The sequence below is a fragment of the Corvus kubaryi genome, unplaced genomic scaffold, assembly GCF_017639235.1.
Source record: "Corvus kubaryi isolate FWS band 111438036 unplaced genomic scaffold, C.kubaryi_AGA036_p1.0 37385, whole genome shotgun sequence".
NCBI classification, from domain to species: Eukaryota; Metazoa; Chordata; class Aves; order Passeriformes; family Corvidae; genus Corvus; species Corvus kubaryi.
This window is the reverse complement of record NW_024581127.1, coordinates 28,304,279-28,328,810: the sequence shown is the minus strand read 5'-3', so window position 1 is coordinate 28,328,810 and position 24,532 is coordinate 28,304,279. Positions and strand designations below refer to the sequence as shown.

General features: G+C 43.3%; 1 protein-coding gene across 2 annotated transcripts in view; it reads left to right on the top strand.

Annotated features, from left to right (window-relative positions):
* The first annotated feature begins 551 nt into the window (after nucleotides 1-551).
* Nucleotides 552-24,532, top strand: part of ADCY8 (adenylate cyclase 8) — a 121,902-nt gene continuing 97,921 nt past the window's right edge. For both annotated transcript variants that reach the window (XM_042035911.1, XM_042035910.1), the window contains exon 1: nucleotides 552-1,540. In XM_042035911.1, the coding sequence (XP_041891845.1) occupies nucleotides 611-1,540 (930 nt within the window). In that variant the 5' untranslated portion in view covers nucleotides 552-610. The remainder of the gene's footprint in view (nucleotides 1,541-24,532) is intronic.

Genomic DNA, 24,532 nt, shown 5'->3' with positions numbered 1-24,532 from the left:
GGAATTACAGCAGCTCCCGGGAAGCAGACCTCGGAGCGGAGCCCCGGGATCCCCGCAGAGAGGAGCTGCCCGCTGTGACCGGCACTTCAAGGCGGCTGCCCCCACAACTCCGTGCCTCCGGCCTCCGGATGGGGCCGAGGATCGCCCACCGGGCAGCGGGGCTGCTCCCGTAGATGCTCCGGTCCTCCCTCTTCCACCTCCTCTCCGGACCTGCGGCTCGGTTTCCCCGCCGCGCATCACCCCGAGCAGGGCGCGCACCGATCCCTCAGGGGCGCCGGGGCTGCGCCGCAGCCGGGCTCCGCGGGATGCGGCTCCGCGGGGTGCCGCGGGCACGGGGCTCGGGCAGCCTGCGCTGAGCCGGCGCAGCCGCCCCCCGGACCCCGGCGGCCAACCAGCCCCGTAGCCAGCCGCACCGCCAGACCCGGGGACCTGCCTATAAATGTGATCCCCGCACCGCCACCCCGCCGCCGCCACCCGCCCTCCGACATACCCTCCCTCCTCTCCCGCGGTTCCATCCCTCCCCCTGCTCCCCTCCCCAAAGACGGTGTGTGCCCCCCCGCCCCTTCCCCCCCCCCGCGCGCCAGTGCTTTGCCCCCCGCCAGTCACCGCCATGGAGCTCTCGGAGGTGCGGTGTCTGAGCGACAGCGATGAACTTTACACCATCAACAGGACTCCCCCCGGCAGCGGCAGACCCCAGCGCCTGCTGTGGCAGACGGCCGTGCGCCACATCACCGAGCAGCGCTTCATCCAAGAACACAGCAGCAGCAGCGGCGGCAGCAGCAGCGGCGGGGGCAAGGGCTTCAGCTCCGACGAGACCTGCTGCCCCAACCACCACCCGCACCCGCCGCACCACCACCACCACCTCCGGCGGCAGTCGGCCGGACGGAGTTTGGGCAGCGAGCGCCACAACAACGGAGGCACCAAAGTCTTCCCGGAGGGCACAAGCAGCAGCGGAGACTTGGGCTTTCTGCCCCTGGACTGTGCCCCCAGCAACTCCGACTTCTTCCTCAACTGGGGCTATACGTATCGCGGGGTGATCTTCCCCACTCTTCGCAACTCATTCAAGTCTCGGGACTTGGAGCGCCTTTACCAGCGCTACTTCTTGGGTCAACGGCGCAAATCTGAGGTGGTCATGAACATCCTGGATGTGCTGACCAAGCTGACCCTACTATTCCTCCACTTGACCCTGGCCTCTGCTCCCATGGACCCCATTAAGGGCATCCTCTTGGGCTTCTTCACTGGCATCGAGGTGGTGATCTGTGCCTTAGTGGTGGTCAGGAAGGACACGACCTCGTATACCTACCTGCAGTACAGCGGTGTTGTCACTTGGGTGGCCATGGCCACACAGATTCTGGCGGCAGGACTGGGCTGTGGCCTCCTTGGGGATGGCATTGGCTATGTGCTTTTCACGCTTTTTGCGACCTACAGCATGCTTCCGCTGCCACTCACCTGGGCCATCCTGGCTGGACTGGTCACCTCTGTCCTGCAGCTTGTCATGCAGCTGGTTATCCCCAGGTTCGCCGTGACTTCCCTCAACCAGGTACCGTAGTGAGGAGAGGGTGGGAACAGTCCTCTTTCTCCATCTCCCTGAGTGAGAGGAGGTGTGGGGTGTCCCAAAAGATCCCTTCCCTTTTAATCAGGTGCTCAGAAGTTCATTACCTAGAGAGGAGATCATGGGCAAAAATCAACCTTCTTGCCTCCTCCTCTTCAGTCTCCCATTGCCCATCCCAGTGTTTCACCTCAAGCTGGGAGTTGGGACACTTTCTAACCACTCTGTCCCCTCTGCTTGTATATTCACTACATTGCTGTCCCTTGAAAGAGTGCTGGGGAGAGAAGTTCCTAGGGGAAGTGGGGAGGATGGGTCATTTATTATTCCCCTCCCTGACTTTTAGCAGTGGTTTGGGGCTTGAGATGACTCTGTCTTGGCCAAACTCTCCCAGTGCTCCCATTTTACTTGCTCATGCCTTTTAACTCTGAATCTGCTGGGGGAACAGGTGCTTTTAAAATGTGAGGGGCAGCTTGATCTGAGTTATGGGAAAACAGGAACAAAGCATGCTGCTCTTTTGCAAGGAGAAACCAGTGAAACCTCAGTGAAACCAGAGCAAAGCTCCCCCAGGAGATTTGATGTGAGATCCTAGGCTGTCTTAGAGGACGCTAAGAACCCTTTTCTGCTGGTGGTCACAGGGCAAACACTGTTTTGCTGAATCCTTATGAGCGATGTTTAGGACAGAGTGCTGGTTACATGGCGGAGTGTTGTCTGGTGCAGACTGCTGAGAGGCACTGGTCAGGATGGGCCTTAGGGGTTAAAACCAGGTCTCACCTGACTTCATACTCAGATGACTTCTTCCACAGAAAAGTGAGAATGCAACAAACTCCCCGTATCCCTGCAAGGCAGGAAAACAGTAGGTAACTAGGACAACTTGATCCCAGAGATTCTTGCTGCTCCCTTTTCCCTTCACTTCCCAGACTGTTACAGCTCAGTGCTACCAATATTTCATAGCAGATTATCATCTCCATTTGGCTTGCTCCATGGACTCTGGGAGAAAAGGGTGGAGGTACTGTCAGATAACCCTGAAAGGAGGGAGGGTGCAGAGGAATTAGTTGTCAGTGGCATGTGAGTGCTGGGATGTGCAGCTCGAAAGTGACTGATCTTGCACCTGGAAGTTTTGATGCCTGTGATTCTTGGGGCACATCTACCTGTCTTAGACTCTGGTCCTCCTGAAACCCCTGCCCCACCCCCTTACTACATGCACTTGTTAGCTGTGGGCTGCCTGACCTCATGTCCCCGTGATTGGGCTCACCCTGTTTTGGGAAAAGCTGCCCCGGTGTGTTGTGCCTGGCTGAGCCCTGTGGATGTGAGACAATTGAGCTGTGGCAGAGGTGTTGCCCAGCCCTTGGTGATGTGCTGATGAATGAACTGCAGCCACACCATGTCCTACTCCCATGCACTGCTGGTGCTATTAGTGGTGGGTCAAAAGCTGTGTGAGTTACGCTGATTTCTTAATTTACTTCCATGTCCTCTCCTGGAGCTATGAGTAATGCTCTGCTATCTCATTACGCACCAGTATCCCAGCTGTTTAGCTGCTACACATACACACACACATTTCCCACAGACATTTCCCAGGAGAGATAGTAATATCTTCATTTTGCAGCCAGTTGTGTGAACGAACTGCCTTGGAGCGGTGCACAATGAGAGATTACCAGCCAGATGATTGCCTTCATGAACTACATATATAAATCTCCTTAACAGGATCCGCGCAGCTGGTCACACGTCGGTGATGATTAACACCGGCTCCCGCCTGCCCAGGGACCACTTTACACCGCCCGCCGCTTCGGCCCTTTGCCTCCAGTCCCTACGGGAGAGGCCGGATCCTTCCCCGCCCCGGGGCTGGCTCCCACCCCGGTGCCAGGGGAGCTTGGAGGGGTCGGAAAGCCTCTGGCTCGGGCGCGGAGGGCAGCGCGGGGGGATGCGCGGGGCGCGGAGCGCGGCCTCCGAGCGCTGTCCGCCCGCGCGGTGCTGAAGGCGGCCCGGGGGCTCCCTCCAGCGGCCCCGCAGGGACCGAGCCCGCCCGCGGCCCCGCGCCCCTCCACGGCCTCAACCCCACGGCCCCGACCCCACGGCCCCAACCCCACGGCCCCGACCCCACGGCCTCGCACCCCACGGCCCCAACCCCACGGCCCCGACCCCGCGGCCCCGACCCCACGGCCTCCACCCCACGGCCCCAACCCCACGGCCTCAACCCCACGGCCTCGCACCCCACGGCCTCAACCCCACGGCCCCGACCCCACGGCCCCGACCCCACGGCCTCGCACCCTCCCGCGTCCCCCTTGCAGGGCGGGCCGGGGCTCTGCGCCGGGGCTCCGGGGAGCCGAATCTGGTGCCCGGGTGAGGCACACTCCTACTTTGGCACTTTCTATTGTTGCACCATTTTCTTACTTTTTGCAAAGGATTGCTGAGCTCTCTCTCGCGTTAGTGAATGAGGGCTTTTGCGGCTGAAGGATATATAGCTATTGCTTCACAGGTGAACACGGGGAATTTAAATGACTGTGTCATCAAGATTATGTAGGAAATCTTTGGGCCAACAAAGCCCTCTTCCTCCTGCAAGCAAAACACTCTCTTTTATCACAAGGCTTATTTTCTCAGGTAACATACAGCATCTTCCTTTCAAAGAAGCCTTACAAGACTAAATGAACTATTTGATTATGTAGCAATATCTGTGAGCATCTTGCTCTGCCTCAGGATGCAGACAGATGCTTACACTGGACTAAAACCAGGAATTAAAGTATGCAATGAAAGAAAAAGCAAATGGTAAAACTCTGGTCATGGTACAAATAACGGGTTTTCCATGGATTTTTTTGAAATCAGGATTTCATACAGGGAAAATACTGAATCAATTCTGAACAGAAAAAAATGTCTGCCCTGGAATCAGTTTAGTACTGTACCCAGAAGCATCCATGGACAAAATGGTCATGATCCTCTTCTCAGTCACGCAGGTATACGTCAGCCGTACATTTATCTAAACTCATGAAGTTGCAACAGTTACACAAGAGGAAAATCAATTGCTTCCATGTGTTTCCCCCTAACCTCTTAATTAAGCTTTGTTTTCATTGATAAGTTTGTTCACAAGCAGTTCAAACCATTAGTATTGCTGCACACAAGCATGCAGTACTACCGCCTGGTTCACTATTTGTTGTAGTTTTCATGCATTACCATGAATACAAATAGTGCTCTCTGTTCATCTTCTTTTTCTTGCAGTAACACTTAAGATGTCACTTGATTTTTCTTCCCTTGCATCTCAAAATTAATTTGGACAAGCATCCTAGAAAAAGGTGAAGGAGAAAGGTTTGAAACTAGATTTTCTTAAAGTAACAAGAACCAAAAAAAACCCCATAGACTCACTAATTTCAATCATGGCAAATGTTGAGTGTTTCTGGGGGGATATGACCACTCTTGACCCAACTGACCCCAACCTGAAATGCTGAGGAATGTGCTGTGGCTCAGCTTGAGAGAAACCATGAAAAAGGGACTGATACCATGACTTAGCTAAAGGCTGCACCACTACTGACTTCCGATTGGGTCAGGAAGCAAATGAGAAATAAAAGATCTTATTGGTAAACAAGTGCAGCGCATGGATTTGTGTGCCTGACCAGATACCATGCTGGGGGTACTGTTTGTCTCTGACATTCCCCAAAATCAAAGTTTTATTTGTATTGCATTCATTCTTACTTTTTCCTGGGTAATAATGTATGCAATCCAAAATTTCAAAGACCACATATGTGTTTCAGAAATATGGGGAAGAACAAACAACTCAGAGCTCCTTCATGTTATGTAACATAGGCAGATGATAATATAGATATGAATTTTGACAGGCTTGAAATTATGCAAGCTACACACATACTCTGGATTTTAATCCTCTGCCTTTGCACTTTTCATTCACATGAGCAAATTCCACCAGAGTCAGTTAGACTACTCTCGTTACTAAATCACATATATAAGGGATACCTTGAAGAGCCAAGTCCTAAATTTTGCGTATTAAATAAAACTCTAAAAATACATTTAGAAATAACCTTGAAGTTGGTAGTACTAAGACTGGGTAAAAATCATTCTTTTCCCTCTGTCTTTCCAAGCCTAGGCAGTTCTGTGAATTAATTTTTTCCCTGCTTATTTTTTCCCCAAATCCTCTCACAGGGTTATTAATAGAGGGAAAGGCAGGGTTCATGAAGTCACAAGGAGCCCTACAGAGATAAATCTGTGTAATTTTACAATGGAAACTGACAGTTTTTGCGTGTGTATTTCAGCTACATGTTTTCCAAAATCTGATCATAGATATCAGTATTGAGTACATGCAAAACACACCCATGTCTTCGAAATTTCTGATAAATGCTTGTGGAAAATCTATTCAATCTGTAAAATATAAGGACATTCCAAAGTTAGCTACCATTTGAGAAGCAGAATCAAAGCATTCCACCTTTATCCTCATGTTTGATTTTGCAGCATTATTTGCTATGTGTTTTTGTGCCATAGTCTTTTGTGGGCAACTTATAACTTGAGTGTGTGATTTTAGACTGGATTATGAACTGCTTTCCTTTTATATCCTGTAATATCACCTGACCAGTATCAGTGGGTCACAGCATAATTAGATTAACATTGGATACACTTTTCTCTGAAGCAGCTGCATCATTGTTGTGCTAAGTAGGGCAAATGCACTAAGTATATTTACAATTTGATGATTAATTGCCTCCAATATGTAGGAACTCAGGCAAAACTATGAATGAAACCTGCTTTCATCAGTGAGTTTCAGCTTACAACAGTCAGTGTGCTTGTTCTCAGTAAAACTTACTTTGCTAGATTTAATGTGACATTTTTTCTGCTGTCAGAACACTTCTGGGTTGTTTTCAAGGGTTTGTTTTTTGCTTGTTTGTTGTTTTTCATGGCCTAGAAAGAGGCATATGCTCCAAAACAGCAACATCTAATGCAAAATAATCACATACGAGAGCACTGCACTTACAGCTCACAGCAGATCATGTTTGAATGATCCTTATTAGCCTGTACAGAAGAATGAAGGGGATAAACATCTCCAGTTCAGCTTCTTAATGCACTTCTCAACACGGTCGATGACATCATTGGAACAGGGAAGAGAAGGAGGCAAAACTAGAACTGTTCAAGGGATTCTTCTTTTTTCAGGAGGCAGAGAAGGTGGAGGGTAGAACAGCGTCTCCTTACCTTTTCCTTATTTCCAGAATATCTGGCTATGCATGAGATAAACTAGAGTGTTTCACATAAAAATTGAAATTTAGTAAACAGAAATTATACTTTTTAATTAGTGCTTGTGTTGATGGAAACTCCAAATCTGAAAATCCTTACTCAGCTCCTGCCTGGCCCTCTGTTCCTGCAGGCACTTTGTTAACATCATGTTAACATGACGTGTTATGGGTCCAGGCAAGTGGGCAGTGCCGTGGGTGGGGAATGGACTGAAAGGCAGCACCCACTGTGTGGTGGAAAATGTCTCCTTTTCAAAGTGGCAACCTGTCACAAGTAGGGTCCCCAAGGGATTGATTTTGGGCTCACACTGCTTAATATCTTTGTAAGTGATCTGGAAGATGGAATCAAGCATACCCTTACAAAGTTTGTCCATGGTCCCAAACTGAGGAAGGAAAGGAGAAGCCACCCTGCAGGAAGATCTGGATTGTCTGTAAGAGTGGGCTAGAAAGAATCCAGTAAAGTTCAACAAGAACAAGTGTAAGGTATTGCATCTGGGAAAACATAATCCAGAATTTCAGTGCAGGCTTGGATCTGCCTGCCAGTGAAGCAGCTTTATGGAAAGGGATCTTGGGGTCCTGGTGGACAAGAAGTTCAGTATGAGTGACTAGTTGCAGCTGGGGCAGAGAAAGCCAGCAGGAGGCTGGGCTGCATCAACCAGGGCATCCCCAGCAGAGATCAAGAATTTGCTATCTCAATTTACTCAGCACTTGCCTGGCCTGGAATACTGTGTTCAGGTTTGGTCCCTGCTATGCAAAAAGGGTGTGGACTGGCTGGACAGAGTCCAAAGAGAGGCCACAAAGATGAGCAAAGAAGGGGAAAGCCTGGCATGTGGGGAAAGGCTGACAGAAGTGGGCTTGTTTAGCCTTGAGAAAAGAAGGCTTAGAGGAGACATTTTCACCCTCTGGTATTAAAAGGATGGCAACAAAGATCAGACTCCTTTTTTACAAGGAGTCATATGGAAAATGTGAGGGGTAATGGGTACAAGTAACTCTTGGGGAGATTCAGATTGGACATAAGATGAAAAATTTTTGCAATGAGAATAATCTCCCCAGGGATGTGGTGGATTCCCTGACATTGGACACTTTTAGGATTCATCTGGACAGAGTGCTGGGCCATCTTGTCTAGACTGTGTTTTTGCCAAGAAAGGCTGGACCAGATGATCCTGGAGGTGCCTTCCAACCTTGCATTCAATGAGTCTGTGATTATCACAGACTATTACGATCACATTTCTCTAAGTGTAGCCTTCTTGCCCTTAACTGTGCTTCTGTTTCTGTGCATCCCATGAAGTACCTCAATAACTCTATGTTAAAGTTACCAGCAGCCCACCCTACCCAGCATCCTGGGTAACAGGACACTGTTCTACTTGGAACACATTTTGCAGCTGTACTACACACACACCACCTGTCTGGTGTCAAAGTCAGTAGAGAAGGTTGTTGTGCTCTTCCTCTGTGTAAAAAAATGTGGTAATGAAAATGTCCCTGGGATGTGGTAGACCAAGGTTTGAATGCCTTTTTCCCCAGAGGGGATTGAAATCTGTCTCTCTTACCTCACCAGAGAGTTTCCAAAGCAAATCGTCCCCCCATTCCTAGCACAACTGTTCTTCTGTGAAGATAAAAGTTTAAGATTCAATGTGAAAAAAGAAAAATTAAAAAAATAATAAACCTGGCTCTGTAACCAACTGATTATGGAATTCATCACTGGAGGTGTCCTTGGTCAATATTATAGTGTTTTATATAAGGTTGTTAAATCACTCCCTTGAGCACAGGTCCCAGCCAGCAGACTGTACAGTCTGATCTCCACTCTGATATGATGAATCTTGAACTTCCTTTTCAGAGTGCTGAAAAGCCCAGTTATATAGGGGAAAACATCACAGTGATTCTCTAAATGCTAGGGAAAACCGAGGTTTTAGACATACTCCCTCTTTTTTGTAGTTCCAGAGCCTTTTTGCATACTGTGTAAGGATCTGTAAGAGCATGGTGGCAGCCAACGTAGGCTTCTGAATTAAACTTTAGTAGTTGTGTGTCTGCAAATGAGATGCTCAAGGACCTTGCTTCATGGCTTATGAGCCATTTTTTCTTCATCTTGCCTTTCTTACAAAGACAAGTTCTGTCACTTGCTCTGTTCTTGGTGCAGTGCAGCTTGTACCTATCTCCAGTGCACAAAGGACTGTAGAGTTTCAATCTGGCCCAAGGAGGGAGATGAATGCAAATCACTTGGTTAGTGCTGCAGTGAATCTTGAGCATTTTGTTAGCAGCCTCACTCATTCCAACCAGGGATGGAAGAGACTTGGCTCGTCAAAAGCGATCAAGCACAAAAAATCCTGAGTACCTGGCATTTCTTGAAACTAAAGATTTTTCTAAGGGATATTATTAAGGCCTGACTTACTCACAGACTTCCAACAACTTCATTTAGTTCCTTGATTTAAAGCCCACAGAATGTAATATAAAGAATCCCATAGATATTAGGATTTTTAGGTGAACCATGAAGATGACTTCTCAGTACTCTCTTTAGGGAAAGTTTTGCTCATAATCCACATTTCTTCTGAACGAGAACACAAATGTGGACATACAGCTCCTCTTGGAATCTCTCTGAATGAGCTCTGTCATGCTTATCTCTCCAAACAGCCAGGTCTGCTGACAGAGATATCAGTGTGGTGCTGCTTAATCTAGAACAAAAAACATCAGGAACTGTACACAGGATGAAGTGCAAAGCCAGGCAGCCATTGGCTGACAGAGGAATATCTCATCATACGAGTTGTATTTATTAGCAACTATTTTAAGAAGTGTTGCTATTTCATTTGTCATTCTTCTGCTGCAAGGTTTCATGCAGTTAGCCCTAGAGGAGAGAAGGCGGCTGCGGAGTTCATTAATTAACCATTGCTGCAGTCTGAGAAGCAGCTGAAGCATATCAGTGTAAAAAAAATCTAAACTAACACCAGCCAATTTTTTTTTCCACAATCACAACAAATAATTGTACTTCTTCCAGATGCTGGTGTTATAATTTTGTATGATGCATTAGTTTTAATCTAGATAACAGTAGCCTCCAGTATAAATGAAATAATGTCTGAGTTCACTAATACAATTTTTTACCTCGATTTTTCAATTTTGATTTAATCATCACTGCAGTTTTGTATTTTCCTGTATCCTTATTTTCCTTTCCCTTAAAAATAAAATGCAGAAATCCTTCTTTAATGAAAGCAATGGAAAAATTCAACAGTGTCAGAATCTTAATTTTGAAAATCAGTTTATTTCTTTGGATGGATCTAATCTTCAGGCACTTTACTATTTCTCCTTTGTTCCAGCTCTCCTGCTTCATTTACCTTGCAGCTGTTCAGGGATAGTGCTATCTATTCTGTTGCTTTAGGTCTACTACAGTAGAAGGCTCATTCATAAATCCATAACTATCATCACAATGCAGAGAAGAAATAATATTAACCAGGAAAATGAGTCAGCACAGAAGAACTAAGTTATATTACACCGTGTAGCAGAGATTATGTAATTCTGGAGCTAGTTTAGGTAAAGAAATTACTTAGATCTCCCAGAAATTATTCAAATAATGCATAAGGTCTAGATATACACATTCTTTTATCCTATGATTGTCTTGTCATATGGGAAAGTAACTCCAATGCTTATTAATATTAATAAGCTTCATAAGCATGCTAGACAGGGTTATAATTGACATAGAAATCATCCCACATGTGCTCAGTATGAGTCTAATTTAATGTGCAGATATTCATGTTCTTTTAGAGGAAGGACTAATAGTCACCACAAATTTCAGCTAGGGATTGGGAAGAAGGATCATGCACATTCCATCACTTAATTAATCATTGGTCTGTGGTCACCCACACACATCATTAAACATTTCAGAGCTTCATTTGATTTGAAAATTTGCCTTTCTCAGCTGCTGTAATCTCTGACTAATATGTTCAATTGCTTTGAGATTTTTGTGTAAAACATTCCAACATCTTCTATGATGCAACAAAAGAGGAATACTGCATTGGCTTCTTTCAGCCATGCACATTTTTTGTTGAAATATGAATACATTGAATTTAGTGGGAATGCATGCATTTAACTTTATTCTTTCTTTAAATACCTGGTTCCACATGATTCTCTTTAGAGTTGGAAGGTATGTCCTATAAGGAGAAGTTAAGAACTCTGGTTTTGTCTAGTTTGGAGAAGAGGAGGCTGAGGTGTGACCTCGTTGCTCTCTAACAGCTTCCTGAGGAGGAAAAGGGGAGAGAGATGTGCTGAGCTCTCCTCCCTGGGACCCACTGACAGGACATGTGGGAATGGTTCAAAGCTGAATCAGGGAAGTCAGAGAATGGACATTAGGATGCATTTTGCTACCCAGAGGATGCTCAAACTCTGGAACAGGCTTCCTAGAGAAGTGGTCAATGCCCCAAATTTTTCAGTATCTTCAGAGGCATTTGAACAATATCCTTAATAATGGGCTTTAACTTTTGATCACCCCTGAAGTGGTCAGGCAGTTGGACTAGAAAGCTGTTGTAGATCCCATTAAACTGAAATTATTCTATTCTATTCTATTCTATTCTATTCTATTCTATTCTATTCTACTTCAGCCTGATCATCAGTGATTCTAACATCCACCTGTATGGAGAGGATGTAAAAGTAGGTGCCATATAAGAGTAAGAGGACCTGGGAATGCTGGTCAACAGGTGCCTGAATATGAGTCAGTGTTTGCTCAGGAGGTCAAAGAGGTCAGTGGCATCTGGGCTGTATCAGCAGTAGTGTGGCCAGCAGGACCAGGGCAGGGATTGTCCCCCTGTACTCAGCACTGGTGAGGCCACACCTCAAATCCTGTGTCCAGTTTTAGGCCCCTCACTGCAAGAAAGACATTGAGGGGCTGGAGTGTGTCCAGAGAAGGGCAATGGATCTGGGGAAGTTTCTGGAACACAAGTCTTATGAGGAGCAGCTGAGGGAGCTGGGGGTGTTCAGCCTGGAGAAAAGGAGGTTCAGGGGGGACCTTATCGCTCTCTACAACTCCCTGAAAGGAGGTTGTAACCAGGTGGGGGTTGGTCTCTTCCCCCTGGTAACAAGAGACAGGATTAGAAGATGTGGCCTCAAGTTTCCCCAGGAGAAGTTTAGATTAGATAATGGGAAAAATTTCTTCCTCAAAAGGATTGTCAAGCACTGGGACAGGTTGTGCACAGGAGTGGTGGTGTCACCATTCCTGGAGGGATTTAAAAGTCATGTAGATGTGACACTTAGGGATATGGTTTAGTGATGGACTTAGCAGTGCTGGGTTAACAGTTGGACTTGATGGTCTTAGAGGTCTTTTCCAACCTAAAAGATTCTATGATTCTTTGTAGTAACTTATTCTTGAAACATTAAGGGTGTAGTATACCTCAAAATGATCAGAAAGATTTATGGTAGATTCCTCGAAGATCTTAAGGTCCTTGAGAGAAGCCAGTGAAAATTCTTTTTTGAGACTTAGGCAGAACTTAAGTCATATGAACCTTGCCCAAGGATTGTACAAGTTTTACAAGTTGCTGTAACTTTTTGACCTCCAAAATGTAGTCAAATGTCACTCTGATTGATGCTATGACAATTTACATGTTCTCTGCAATCGTGAGAGTAATAGCAGTTTGTTGACACCAATTGGAAGAGAGGAATTTATTATATATATTTAATTTGAGCCAATGTGATTGCTTTTGTTTGCTGTGTTTCATTAGTCACATGAGAGACTGTAAGAAATACCAGGAGTACACATGAAGTGTTCCCGTTTTCTATGGGATGGCACAGGATGGTGGGGCCTCCATTAATCTTCTTATAACCTCAATAACTCTTCATGCTTAGAAATTATTTTTTTAATGACTTATTACTTTCTTTCCTGAAAAAATGTACTTGTGTCTGGTTATTCTTAGGGTACATTTTCTGATGACAGTCACTCTTCTTTGCTAACACTGCACAGTAGATTATCTAACACAATCATTCAGTTACTTCAAATCTCATCAACAATCAAAACAATAAAATCTAAAAGCTTTAAGTACAGAACTCCCTGAGGTAATGTGACTTTGGAGAAGGAGTGTAAAAGAATGCACCTTAACATGTCAATTATTTTAAGAAAAACTCATATGCACAAAGATTGGTATAAGTTTAAGTTGTTCAGTGTCCCTTAGACTTTGTGCAAAGATTGTTAAGGTAGTTGCTCCTTTCCTCTTCAAGCAGTTAACAGAACTTTGCTGGCCAGATTGCTTTCCATGACACCAGAACGTGCTAACTTCCACACTGAGTTTACAAATGTTCTATCCAAGTGCATTTATTAAAAAGCACTTCTGATGGTGTACAAGAAGGAAGAGGATTTGAGGTCACTTCTGGTTTTCTTCTGCAATGCAAAGCTTCTGTAATTTGACTTGACAGAGTCTTTTTTTTTTTTAATCTAAAAGCAACATATATATCTAGTAAGATTCCATATTTAAATTTCTAAAGGTTCAAACCAGATTCATAGATTTACATATATTTTTATTATATGATGCAAATACTCAGCAAAAGCAATGTTGTGAAATTTCATGCTTTATTCCCTTTTTTGTAACTTGCTCTCAGGTTCAGTAATTACATTTGCAAGTCAAAATAATATTTAGTCTGTCCCTAAAGTTTGTGTATATCTGAAGATGGTTTATAGGTGCAATTTAAAAATGGAAAATATGCACACCATTAATTAAGAGATGTTTTTTTTCTAATTACAATCATTAAACTATAATCTGAAAATCAAACTCTCATATTGTGGCTAACAGCAATATGGATTCAGCAGCTTCAGATTTTAAGAGAATGTGAAAGGTGTTTGGTCAAAGATTAGTGCCCTTTACTACAGAATGACAATTCAAGGAATCTCAGACAAAGGAAGAAGAAAATGCTAGAGCATCCTACAAATAAGGAAAGAATTAAAAATGCAAACCATAAGCACATACATAGACAGAAAAAACCTCAGATTTTCTTACAGACTTTGTGTGAAACCTGTGGTCTCCAAAGCACAGAAGGATAGGTGGTCACAGAAATGATTCCCAGGATAGATATCTGGCCTAAAGTCCATTTTTCAAAGTCATCTAGGAGCTTAAAAATATAGCAAGGTACTGAGGGAGAATTTCAACACTCCACAAGCCAAGGGACTTCTTAAATCACTCAGTAGTTTTAAAAAAGTGTCTTGTGGGGCTCACTGACTCCCACCAAACTCACTAGAGTTTAATAATCTTATGTGCAGACAACACTAAAGTGGGAGGAGTGACTGATACACCAAATGACTGTGCTGCCACTCAGAGGGACCTCGGTGGGCTGCAGAAATGGACTGACAGGACCATCATGGAGTCAAAGAATCACAGAATCCTTAAGGCTGGAAAAGATCTCTAAGACAGAGTCCAGCTGTTAACCCAGCACCACTGTTTTCACCATTAAACCATGACCACAAGTGCCACATCCACAAGCCTTTTCAAGAGTCCCAGGGATGCTGACTCCAACACTTCCCTGTGCAAACTGTTCCAATGCTTGATCACCCTTTCAGTAAAGAAATGTTTACCAATAATCAATCTAAACCTCCCCTGGAAGAACTTGAAGCCATTTCCTGTTGTCCTTCTACTTACTACCTAAGAAGAGACCAATCCCCACCTGTCTACAACATCCTTTCAGGAAGTTGTAGAGAGTGATAAGGTCCCTCCGAGATTCCTTTTCTCCAGGCTGAGTGACCCCAGCTCTCTCAGCTGCTCCTCATCAGACCTGTGCTCCAGCCCCTTTTCCAGCTCCATTCAGCAGAAGGGAAATGTCACTGTCTGCACCTAGGTGGGAAAAGCCTCATGCACCACAAGAGACTGGCAGCTGCCCAGATGGAAAGCAGCTCTGCAGAGAAGGCCCTGGGGAACCTGGTGGACACCAAACTGACCATGAACCAACAGGCTGAAGGCCAGCGGCCTCCTGTGCTGCCTTAGGCAGAACGTTCTCATTGGGTTGAGGAAGGCAATCTTTCCCCTGTTTGGTCCTACTGAAACACATCTGGAGTGCCAGGCCCAGTGCTGGACTACCCAGTACAGAAGACACATGGACATGCTGGAGGGAGTCCAGAGAAGGCCTATGAAGAGCTGCCAAATGAGGAAAGGCTGAGAGAGCTGGGACTGTTCAGGCTGGAGATGGAATGGGGGGGGGGGGGGGGGGGGGGGGAATCTGATAATTATGTATAAACAGATTATTCTAAAATAAGGAGACAGAGACAAACTTTTCTCAACAGTGCCCAGAGACAGGAGGACAGTGAATGTGCATGAACTGAAATGTAGTATATTCCACTTAAATACCTTTTTTTACTCTAAATGTGAATGAGCACTGTTTGAGGTTTCTTAGAGATTTTGTGATGTCTTCATTCTTGAGAATATTAAAAATCTGACTGGACAAGACCCTAAGCAACTTGCAGGTGATCCTGCTTTGAGGAAGATCTGACAGTATGATCTCCAGAAGTCCTTTCCAAACTCACTAATTCTGTGATAGCAGTACAGGTATAGTTTCAAGAACATAGATACAAAAATCTACTCAGGATCTGGAGGGCAGAACTAACATCTGTGAATCCAGACTGAACATGGTTACATGGTCATGTGCAAGGCACACCTCCTGTGATCACAGGGTGAGACTGGTTTACGTGCTGTGCCTTCTGCACACACTTTCAGCCCATTCTAGCCTCAGGTCCTGGGAGGGACTTGCCTGCAGGCCTGTGTCATAGAATCATGCAATCATTTAGGCTGACAAAGACACTTTGGATCATCAAGTTCAACCATAAACCTAAAACTACAGAGTCTACCACATGTCATCAGCTCTCATTTCTTCATGAGATTTGTTCTATGGGCTTATCACCATCATATGGTTCAAAGGTCAAAGCAGAAACCTTGCCTTCCCCATCCCCATCTGGTGACATCGAGCATTGCCAGAGCACAAGCTTATAGCACACATCAGCACATACTCCCTCCATGCTTCTTTTGGGGAACAATTCTGTCTCCACCTCCTAGATCTCTGTGGTCTGTGCAGTATTAGAGGTGGGAGAGTTTGAAGAATATCAGTAATACATGTCCTTTCTTTCCACTAGCAAAAAAAATTCCTCTACCAGTACCAGCCATTCAGTTTCACATGGTCAGGTTGCTACATAAGTATTCAGATATGTGATATAAATGTGTGTGTGTACTGTGGTCTCCCTGGAGCTTTCTCAGCAGTCTTAAGCGCCAAAGAAAGCTGGAGGCAGGTTTATCCTTAGGCAGTCAGTCTACCAATGTTAGAACAATGTTTTGAGCAACAGATACTACCCTTTAAACAAAAACAAAAATAGAAACTAACCCTCTCCCGAGAAAGCACTGATGATCTTTAAACATACGGTTTTTATTTGCAGTGGATCCTGCTTCTTTTCAGTACTTCCATAGGACAGAGGATTGCTCTAGAGTAAAGGCAAATGAAGAGACAGCTGTGACAGCCTTCAAATAAGGAAGGGGTTGCTATGGAAAGGAAGAAATTAATTGTTCTTTGTTTGATCTGTAGAGATCATGAAATGATGGGTAAAGTTAAGGAATAGTTATGTTAGCTAGTAGGAGAAACCTTGAAAAAAACCACCTAATATCTTAAATAATGTCATTTTGCTTGGAAGGCTTTACCCTGAGGTATAATTAAACAGTTTAGAGAGGCAATTTTTAGGAGTGATTTAGGTAATATCCAGGACCCTGAAGCATGGGTTAAATGACTTTTCAAGGTCCTCTCATGCCCTACTTTCTATAATTAAATGATACTTGCTCCTAATTTTGACTATGATGCAAAGGGTTCTCACCCCCCATTTCAAAAGAAGTAAGCCATTTCATATATATTATGACTGCTGCTCTGAGGCTGATGGATTAGACTGAATTATTTTCATTTATGTAGCCTGAAATGCCACAGCTTCAGGTATTTATATTTGTGGTTTGCTACAGACATGTTGGATCAAAAATTAGCCAATAATATTGTTGATGCTGCAAGAAAATGACAGAATCCTATTGTCTCTTCCAAGAGAGTAACAACAGGTGAAGAGATGGTATTGCCAATAAAGTCATGTTGCAGACAAAGAAACAGAGAAGAGTGAATCTGTTGATTGAATAGGGGCCATTTTTGCTCAGTGAAAAGTATTTTTCAGGTCATCATCAGCTCATTTTACTTCACCTTTAATCTTCCTCATCTCATGTCATTAACCTGGTCTGATTTATTTATTTTCATGTATGTATATATATAAATATATTCAGAGGACCAGTGTCACTTTAGATTCTCTCTATTGTATAAATGTGCATATACCACTTACAAAGAATACGAATTTTCCTGGTTGTTCCTGCTCTAAGCAAATATGCCAGTAATTGTGAACATTAAAAGATATGTCTCAGAAATCTTTAGGACTACAGCTGACTTTAGGACTATTCTTAGAGATGTGGTACACATGAAAATAATGGAAAAAATATAGCAATACATAAGTAAATATAGAGATTAATTCATGTTTTCTGAGTAGCTGGACCATCATTAAGAGGTGGAAGAGTCCTGGCTCTAACTTTGCATCTAAATACATCCTAAGCTCTGGGAAAGCTCATGGAACAGCTTTTCTCTTGCCAAGTTTCTCTATGTGTGACACCCATAGTGGGTCCATTAGACCAGAGGCTGCTTTCTGTCTCTGGAGTAACAGAGCACCTTCCTTAGGGCTGAGCATCCCACTCTGACAGGAACAGGGAGCTGGACTTTGGAACAGACACAAAATATTTCCTTCCTTCTCCAATAAAGAGAAAGGCCTTAGTAGCACACAATTTTAACTCAGGGAACCTGGTGGCTAATGTTCTCTTCAAGGGCAATAAACTCCTACCTTGGCAGGATATTTTAATCATGTTTCTCATGTTGTGAAGGGCAATTCAGTCTTTCAGCAAAATGCTTTCATTTACAGACTACAAAATCAGTATCAGCCATTCAGGGTAATTATAGAGACAACTTTAATGAAATATTTTCAGACAACCTTTTCTACTCCTGCCAGACACAGAGTATCTTTGAAAAATGAATACTTTGCAAATTATGCTGGATTTTTTGTTCAAGGGAGAGGATGGTATTAAACACACAGGCAAAATACAGTTACGCTTGTTCTTAGTGGAAGTCAGGTCATAGGTAAAGGTAGGACATCCTGGTTTTTTTATCATTGTAATAATTTTTAAAATGTGCACATTGACAGTGTATGGTTTAGGATGCATTTTTCCAGAAATGTCTGGATCATCCCTTCCAAATGCAGTGGTATTGCTGTGTTCCTGAGAGCTCTGACTGGACTGGCTCCTGAGCTACCACCTCACAAGTCCTGCAGATCAGTGATGTCCTGTGATCCAGCAAAGAGTTTTTATTGAATACTGAGGTCAGCAGGAGCTGACATCTCCCAGAGGAGGGATTTTGCAGCTCTGAGTGGCAATGACTCTTCCATTTCAGTTTTCCAGTTGAACTGAGGCTGCCACAGGCTGCCACATGCTGCAGGCGTGTTCTGAATCTTAAATATCTCTACATAGCCACATCTTCCCTTCTGGGTGCCACCAGACATGTATCAACCTAAGAAAGGCATTTGCACACCTAAAAGTCTGAGTTTCTCAGAAATGCAGCTGTTCACCACTTTACTACTTGCTAGGGAAATATAAAAAGTGTGAGGGTCATGTTTGGGGGTTTTTTAATTCCGCCGAGAACTGAAATTTTTAACATAGAAACACACATACTTTTTAAAAAAATTAGCACTTGATAAAACTGTTCTGGTTCTCTAGATTTGTGTTGCTTGTCTCCAGACATTGTTCTCCAATACTTGTTTTTTTTTAACATCATCTTGTGAGGTATTTAGCCACAGTGTTTTATTTTTATAATTAACATTTTTCTGCTTAAAAAATATTAATTGGCATGATTTAGAGTCTTTGTCTTTTTTTATACTCTTTGTGTAAAATACTAGATAAGAACATGTCAGAAGGTAAGAAAGAAGACCAGAATGCCTGGAAAAAGTTATGATACTATACAGTGTATTTGTTGGAAAAATAGGTTAGGCTTGTATTCATACAACAATTAATCACGATGACTATAACAAATGGATTTGAATATTCATGAAGATGACACCATGAAGAAGTAATTTGAACTTGTTCTTGTTTTTACTTAGAATTTAATATAGGTTACACACAGTTACTGTACAGTGTCAGCTGTGAGATATCATCTTTATATCAACAACTAGTGAGTTCACAGTGCTGTCTACAGACATGGCTTAAATTGCTTTCAGCACCACACTATCTAAACAAGAAGAAAATAGCTTGAACAATGGAGCTTGGTTGTGCCCTATTTTACTTTAAGAACAGAAAATTTCATTTTCTTTTCAGTTTGAAACAATCTGACCAATGCTAACTGTCTGAGTGGCAGAACTTGTGCAGTAAGAGCTGATTTCATCCTTGAAGGGAAACCAAAATATTCAAAACTGGTATCAGGAAAGAGCCGTAAGTGATTCCCTAGGGTATCTGAAACGCTTTGTTTCACTCATGTTCTGATATCTAACAGATAATATTGTTGGAAGAGACTGCTTAAAAAACCATCAGGGCCGGGATGAATATCTCTTATCAAACAGATGGAAATCTGGATCAAGTGTTAAACTCCATGAAGTATCTCATCCTGTCATTACCTGTGACCTTTCTCCTTCAACCCTTTCATAGATTTAACTGCTAGAGCTGTCTGGCTTTCAAAAAGTATTAACCAGATGGAAGATCAGTTTATAAATTGATTGTCTTTGGTTTTCTTTTTTAAAACTCACAAGTAATGTTCTCTCCACTGCCTGAAATTCCGGTAAGAAATCAACTTTATCAGCTAATTCTTAGTTGAAATTCTGGGATGGTTTTTGTGCCACAAAACACAGCGACATCAGCCTTGGTATTCATACGCCAGCATGTCCAAAACCACACCCAGTTTCTTTTCAAGCACTGGTCTGCTGAGTGCTCCTAAGAGCACAGTATTTACGTATCCTGACCGCAGTGATATTGACTTAAATATTAAATCCGTGAGCTAAATACTAAGACCAAACAGTGCTTTGCCCAAGAAAATTTTCTTTTGAAGGCAGTCAGCTTCTGTGTGAGCAGGTAAAGACTGACCTTGCTCCTTAGTGGGTATCTTTACACAACCCAAACTGCAAAAAAGTCTGCATCATTCATGGCTGTGCATTGTATTAAACCTTGTACACAGCCGTCTTGCTTTAAATCATCTGAGGGGCTTCTCTTGTTAGTTTATTTCCATCAAGTTTTAACAGTCTCCAGCAGTATTCCTTGAATCAGCAGGATTCATTATTCAACATCAGAGATAGCAGTTGCTTTGCCTTGTGTCATTTATTTAATATTCCATGAACAGTCCAGTTTCTCTTTCTCGTGCTTATACAAGCACGGAAAACAAAGGCATGGCTTGTATTATCAGGCAAGAAGAATTTGGCCCATGGTAAATATCAGGGTTTGATATTAATCCCATCCTTGTTTTAAACCTGAATAAGCCACTGCCTTCAAAGGAATTAGACCTAGATCACACCCCTGTCCGTGCAAAATGAATCCTGCTCTATATGTCTCCTCTGCTATCAAAGTGTCAGGAGAAGCCTAATCCTTCGTTATTTGTCTCTGGTATATTCTGTCAGCCAAGGACTGAATCAACTCTTTCCCACAGCACTCTCTGTACTTTTGATGTCAGTTTGACTTCCTCTAGCTCACCGCACTGAAGCGTTCACCATGACTAATAGCAGAACAACACCCACAGGTTTCACAAAGGAAAATGTTTGTCCTAGCCTAACTCTCTGAGATAAAGTTTTAATCCAGCTGGTCTGGAATGTTGTAACCTCTCACGGCGTTTGTCTGGTACATTTCCATTTGCTCCCATGTCCCTTCCCTATTTTCTGTCCAGGACATCCCTCAAATGATAGTTTAAAAAACTTGAGAAAAAGCAGACTTCAAAGAAAATATCAAGTGACATTAGATATCAATAAAATTCCTGTTTAACCTTGAGTGACTCATGTCCTCTGCTGTGCCTAAGATGTGTTCAGTTCAGCCCTGGAGGACAAAGTCTCCTGGGCCATGTTACCCAATCCCCAGCCATCTTCAAGGTTTCCTTGCAAGTTCATCCATATCTTCATGGGCTCTCCATTTCCTGAAGTCTCCCAAGGTCTTATCAGCACTGGTTCCCAGTGTGGTTAAGGATGCCTGAAACTCTGTGTACACTGAAGTCAGACAACAACGACTTCCTTTATTATCCCCAAGATTTCTCCAAAGTAAGAGTACATCTCATGCTTGCAGTCCAACAGGGATAGCTAAGAAAATAGGTGTTTGGGGAATTTTCTTGATTGTTTTGGAGTTTTTCAAGGGTTTGCTAGGAAAGGACTCTAAAAACGGAATTGTTGAGTTCTGTCTTTTCCTGGTTTTCAGGAGATCATCACAGTTGGCAACAAAAGCATATACTGAGGGAAAAAAATAAAGACAGGAATATCAACTGCTTTTATTGGTGTTTTCCTCCAAAAAGTAATTTTAAATGGAAGCAGAGTATCCATAATGGGAAATTTGGAGAGAGAATATTATTTCTGGGCTAGCAATACCTAAAGCCTGATCTGGAGTTTATTCTTGTTGTCTCACACATCAATCAGCTGTAAATTCAGTGGGCAAACTCCATCACCAGTGACACCCGTGCAAAATGGCAGCCACTTATACATGTAATTGTGGGGAAAAGGTAGCCTTGAGACTGGGCTGCTGTAAAAAATGCTAGTAATAAAGTGTAGTGCCTTGTTTCCAACACTGGTTTGACTTTTTTTTTTTTTTTTTTTGGAGTGAACAGTTTAAAGAAAGAACAGCTGTAGGGAATGGTTTGTTTGCCAGCAGATATCACTGATTAACACAGATAGGTGATCAGTAGAGCTTCCCATCAGAATACAAGCAGGCTTTGAAGGACAGGGCTTGTTTGAAAAAGGACACTCAGCACTGTGATATCCCTCATGTATTTTTCATTGCCATTATTCTTGGCACTATTTCAGTTAAACTAATTCACTTTTTAATAGGTATTAGTCTCACTCTGACACAGACTAGAGTGGCTTTCAAAGGTGGTCTATTTCTTCATAAAGAGTTCAGGAGTAATTTAAGAACATTATGTTTTGCTATTACTTTCTTTTTTTCCATTATAATATCAAAATGTTTTGCAGAATCTTGTTTCTTTCTTTGTCTTATGGCCATAGCTTGATAATTCAGGGGAAAATACATGCGACCTGGCCTAATATAGCTAGGAAGAATAATGAAAAGCTTCTCTTTTGCAGTCTGCTGTTAAAGCTCTGTAGAATGTGCTGAGGCAGGGTCACCTGCACACAAATCATGACAATTGCCAGTTCCAGTGGGAAGAGACATGGACTATGTCCTGCAGGTAATTTCTGGGACATGAATATAATTGGTCAGATGAAAAGAGCAATGAGGTATGTCAGAAGAGATGAACAGCTGTCAGCCCTACAAACATAATTATTGCTCACTCCATTTTGACATCTTACTTTGGATAAGAGCCATTATCCAGAGCAATAAAAACAGCTGTGCAGTACAACACCCTAAAACCACTTAGCAGAAATGCACACTACATAATTCTGTTTTCCTTAAAATGCAGTTAAACTCTTTCCAATGCTGTAAAACAGCTACAATTTTTTTTCTTCTCCTACCATTACTCCTAATCAGTTGCATAATCTAATAAGGGAACTACTAGGATTTCTTCTGCTTTGGCTGTCTGACACTGGCTTAGGTAAAAAAACTGTAATAATTTGAAAAAAATTTCCAAAAGTGACTTTCACTTTAAGCATCCTAGTTTTAGGTTGTCCAGGCTCATCCTAAACTCAGTGATGCTCTCAGACTTTTCCAGACGAGGCGTCAGCTGGAATTCTTTGTCAGTGAGATGATGTTTAATGCTTGGTCCTCAAATACTGGTACAACTCTACTGGGAGACAGTTATTTACAATTCAGATATCCATGCATGTAATGCAGAGGGACAATTTATTATTTTGTAAGGGTTGCTTCAAAAAAAATCCAGGCATTATTTTTAATTCTCAATATCCAGGAAGTCGTGGGTGTACTTCCCCACTTCAGATTAATTTCTTGTAAATCTTTGTTTAGATGCTATAACTTTCTATTGGAGTAACTTATTTCTCAAGTGGCTTTAAATGGAATGTGGCTCCTTTGAACATAATTACTTCAATATTTGTTTTTAACAGTAAATACGCAGCTTGCAATGGAGGTCAGCTTCTTCACAGAACCATAGAATATCCTGAGTTGGAAGGGACCCACAAGGACCACTGAAGTGCAGCTTCTTGCCCTGCACAGGACAACAACAATCAGACCATGTGCCTGAGATAATTTTCCAAATGCTCATTGAGCTCTGTCAGGTTGGTGCTGTGACCATTTCCCTGGGGAACCTGTTCCAGTGCCCAACCACCCTCTGGGTGAAGAATCTTTTCCTAATATCCAACCTAAACCTCCCCTGACACAACTTCAGGCCATTCCCTCGAGTGCTGTCACTGGTCAGGAGAGTGAAGAGATCAGTGCCTGACACTCCACTTCCCCTCATGAGGAAACGGCAGACTGTGTCTCCTCAAGTAACTAAAGCTGTTCCTCATATGTGTTCCTCTCTAGGTCCTTCACCATCTTCATAGCCTCCCTTTGAATAGCCTCCCTTTTCTAATAGCTTTATATTTTTTTATATTTCTGGTGCCCAAAACAGTACACAGGAATCAAGGTGAGACCACCCCAGCTTAGAGCAGAGTGGGAAAATCCCCTCCCTTGCCTGGCTGGTGATGTTGTGCCTGATACCCCCCAGGACACGTTTGGCCCTCCTGGCTGCCAGGGCACTGCTGACCCTTGTTCAACTTTCCACAGCCCTGGACCCCCAGGTCCTTTTCCATGGCCCTGTCCCAGGTGCAAAATCCAGTATTTGTTTTTGTTAAACTTCATACACCTGATGATTGCCCAGCTCTTTAATATGTCCAGGTAAATCTGCAGGGTCTCTCTGATTTCGAGGGATCCACAGCTCCTCCCAACTTACTGTCATCAGCAATAGAAAAGTATAGGGAAAATTTCAAAGTCAGACAGAGCTTCATGAGTCTGAAATATGGAAGTGCAGGAAGAGAAACAGCTGCTTTGCACTCCCTTCTGAGCAATGAACTGGGAAATACTATTTCTTTGTTTCCTAATTTTCCCTGACTGCCACAGGCTGCTTCCAGTGTTCTCTATTGCACAGGCAATTGTGCTATGCCTTGGTTTTTGGTGGTTGTTTTGTGTGTTGTTGCAGGATCTACTCCTGCTTAGACAGCAACTTAAAGTAATTTAAGGTATTTCTGTAGTACATGTGCTGTGGTTTCAAGGTTACATATATTTGGAGAAGAAAAGAGATTCCTGTCTGAGCCTTTTATGTAAACTTAGAAACACACCAAACGAGGTGATGTTTTTGACAATGAAATAATGACATCTGGAAGGTTTGGCTTTAGATTTCTCCCTGCAATACAGCTGTATCAAAGCAGAGGGAGAAGGTACCCAACCAGCACACAGAAAACACTGAATGGAGAAGGTTATTCATGTCAAAAAGATAAGATTGTTTTTTTCTAAATGGGAGCATTTCAGATATCTGGAGGTGATGGCATCCTGTATACAAAATGATGACAAAAGGGGCTGTGCTGCTCACTGAACTGCAGATGTAATCACCAGATTTCATTGCACAGTTCAGGATCAGTTCCTAGGTGAGGGTC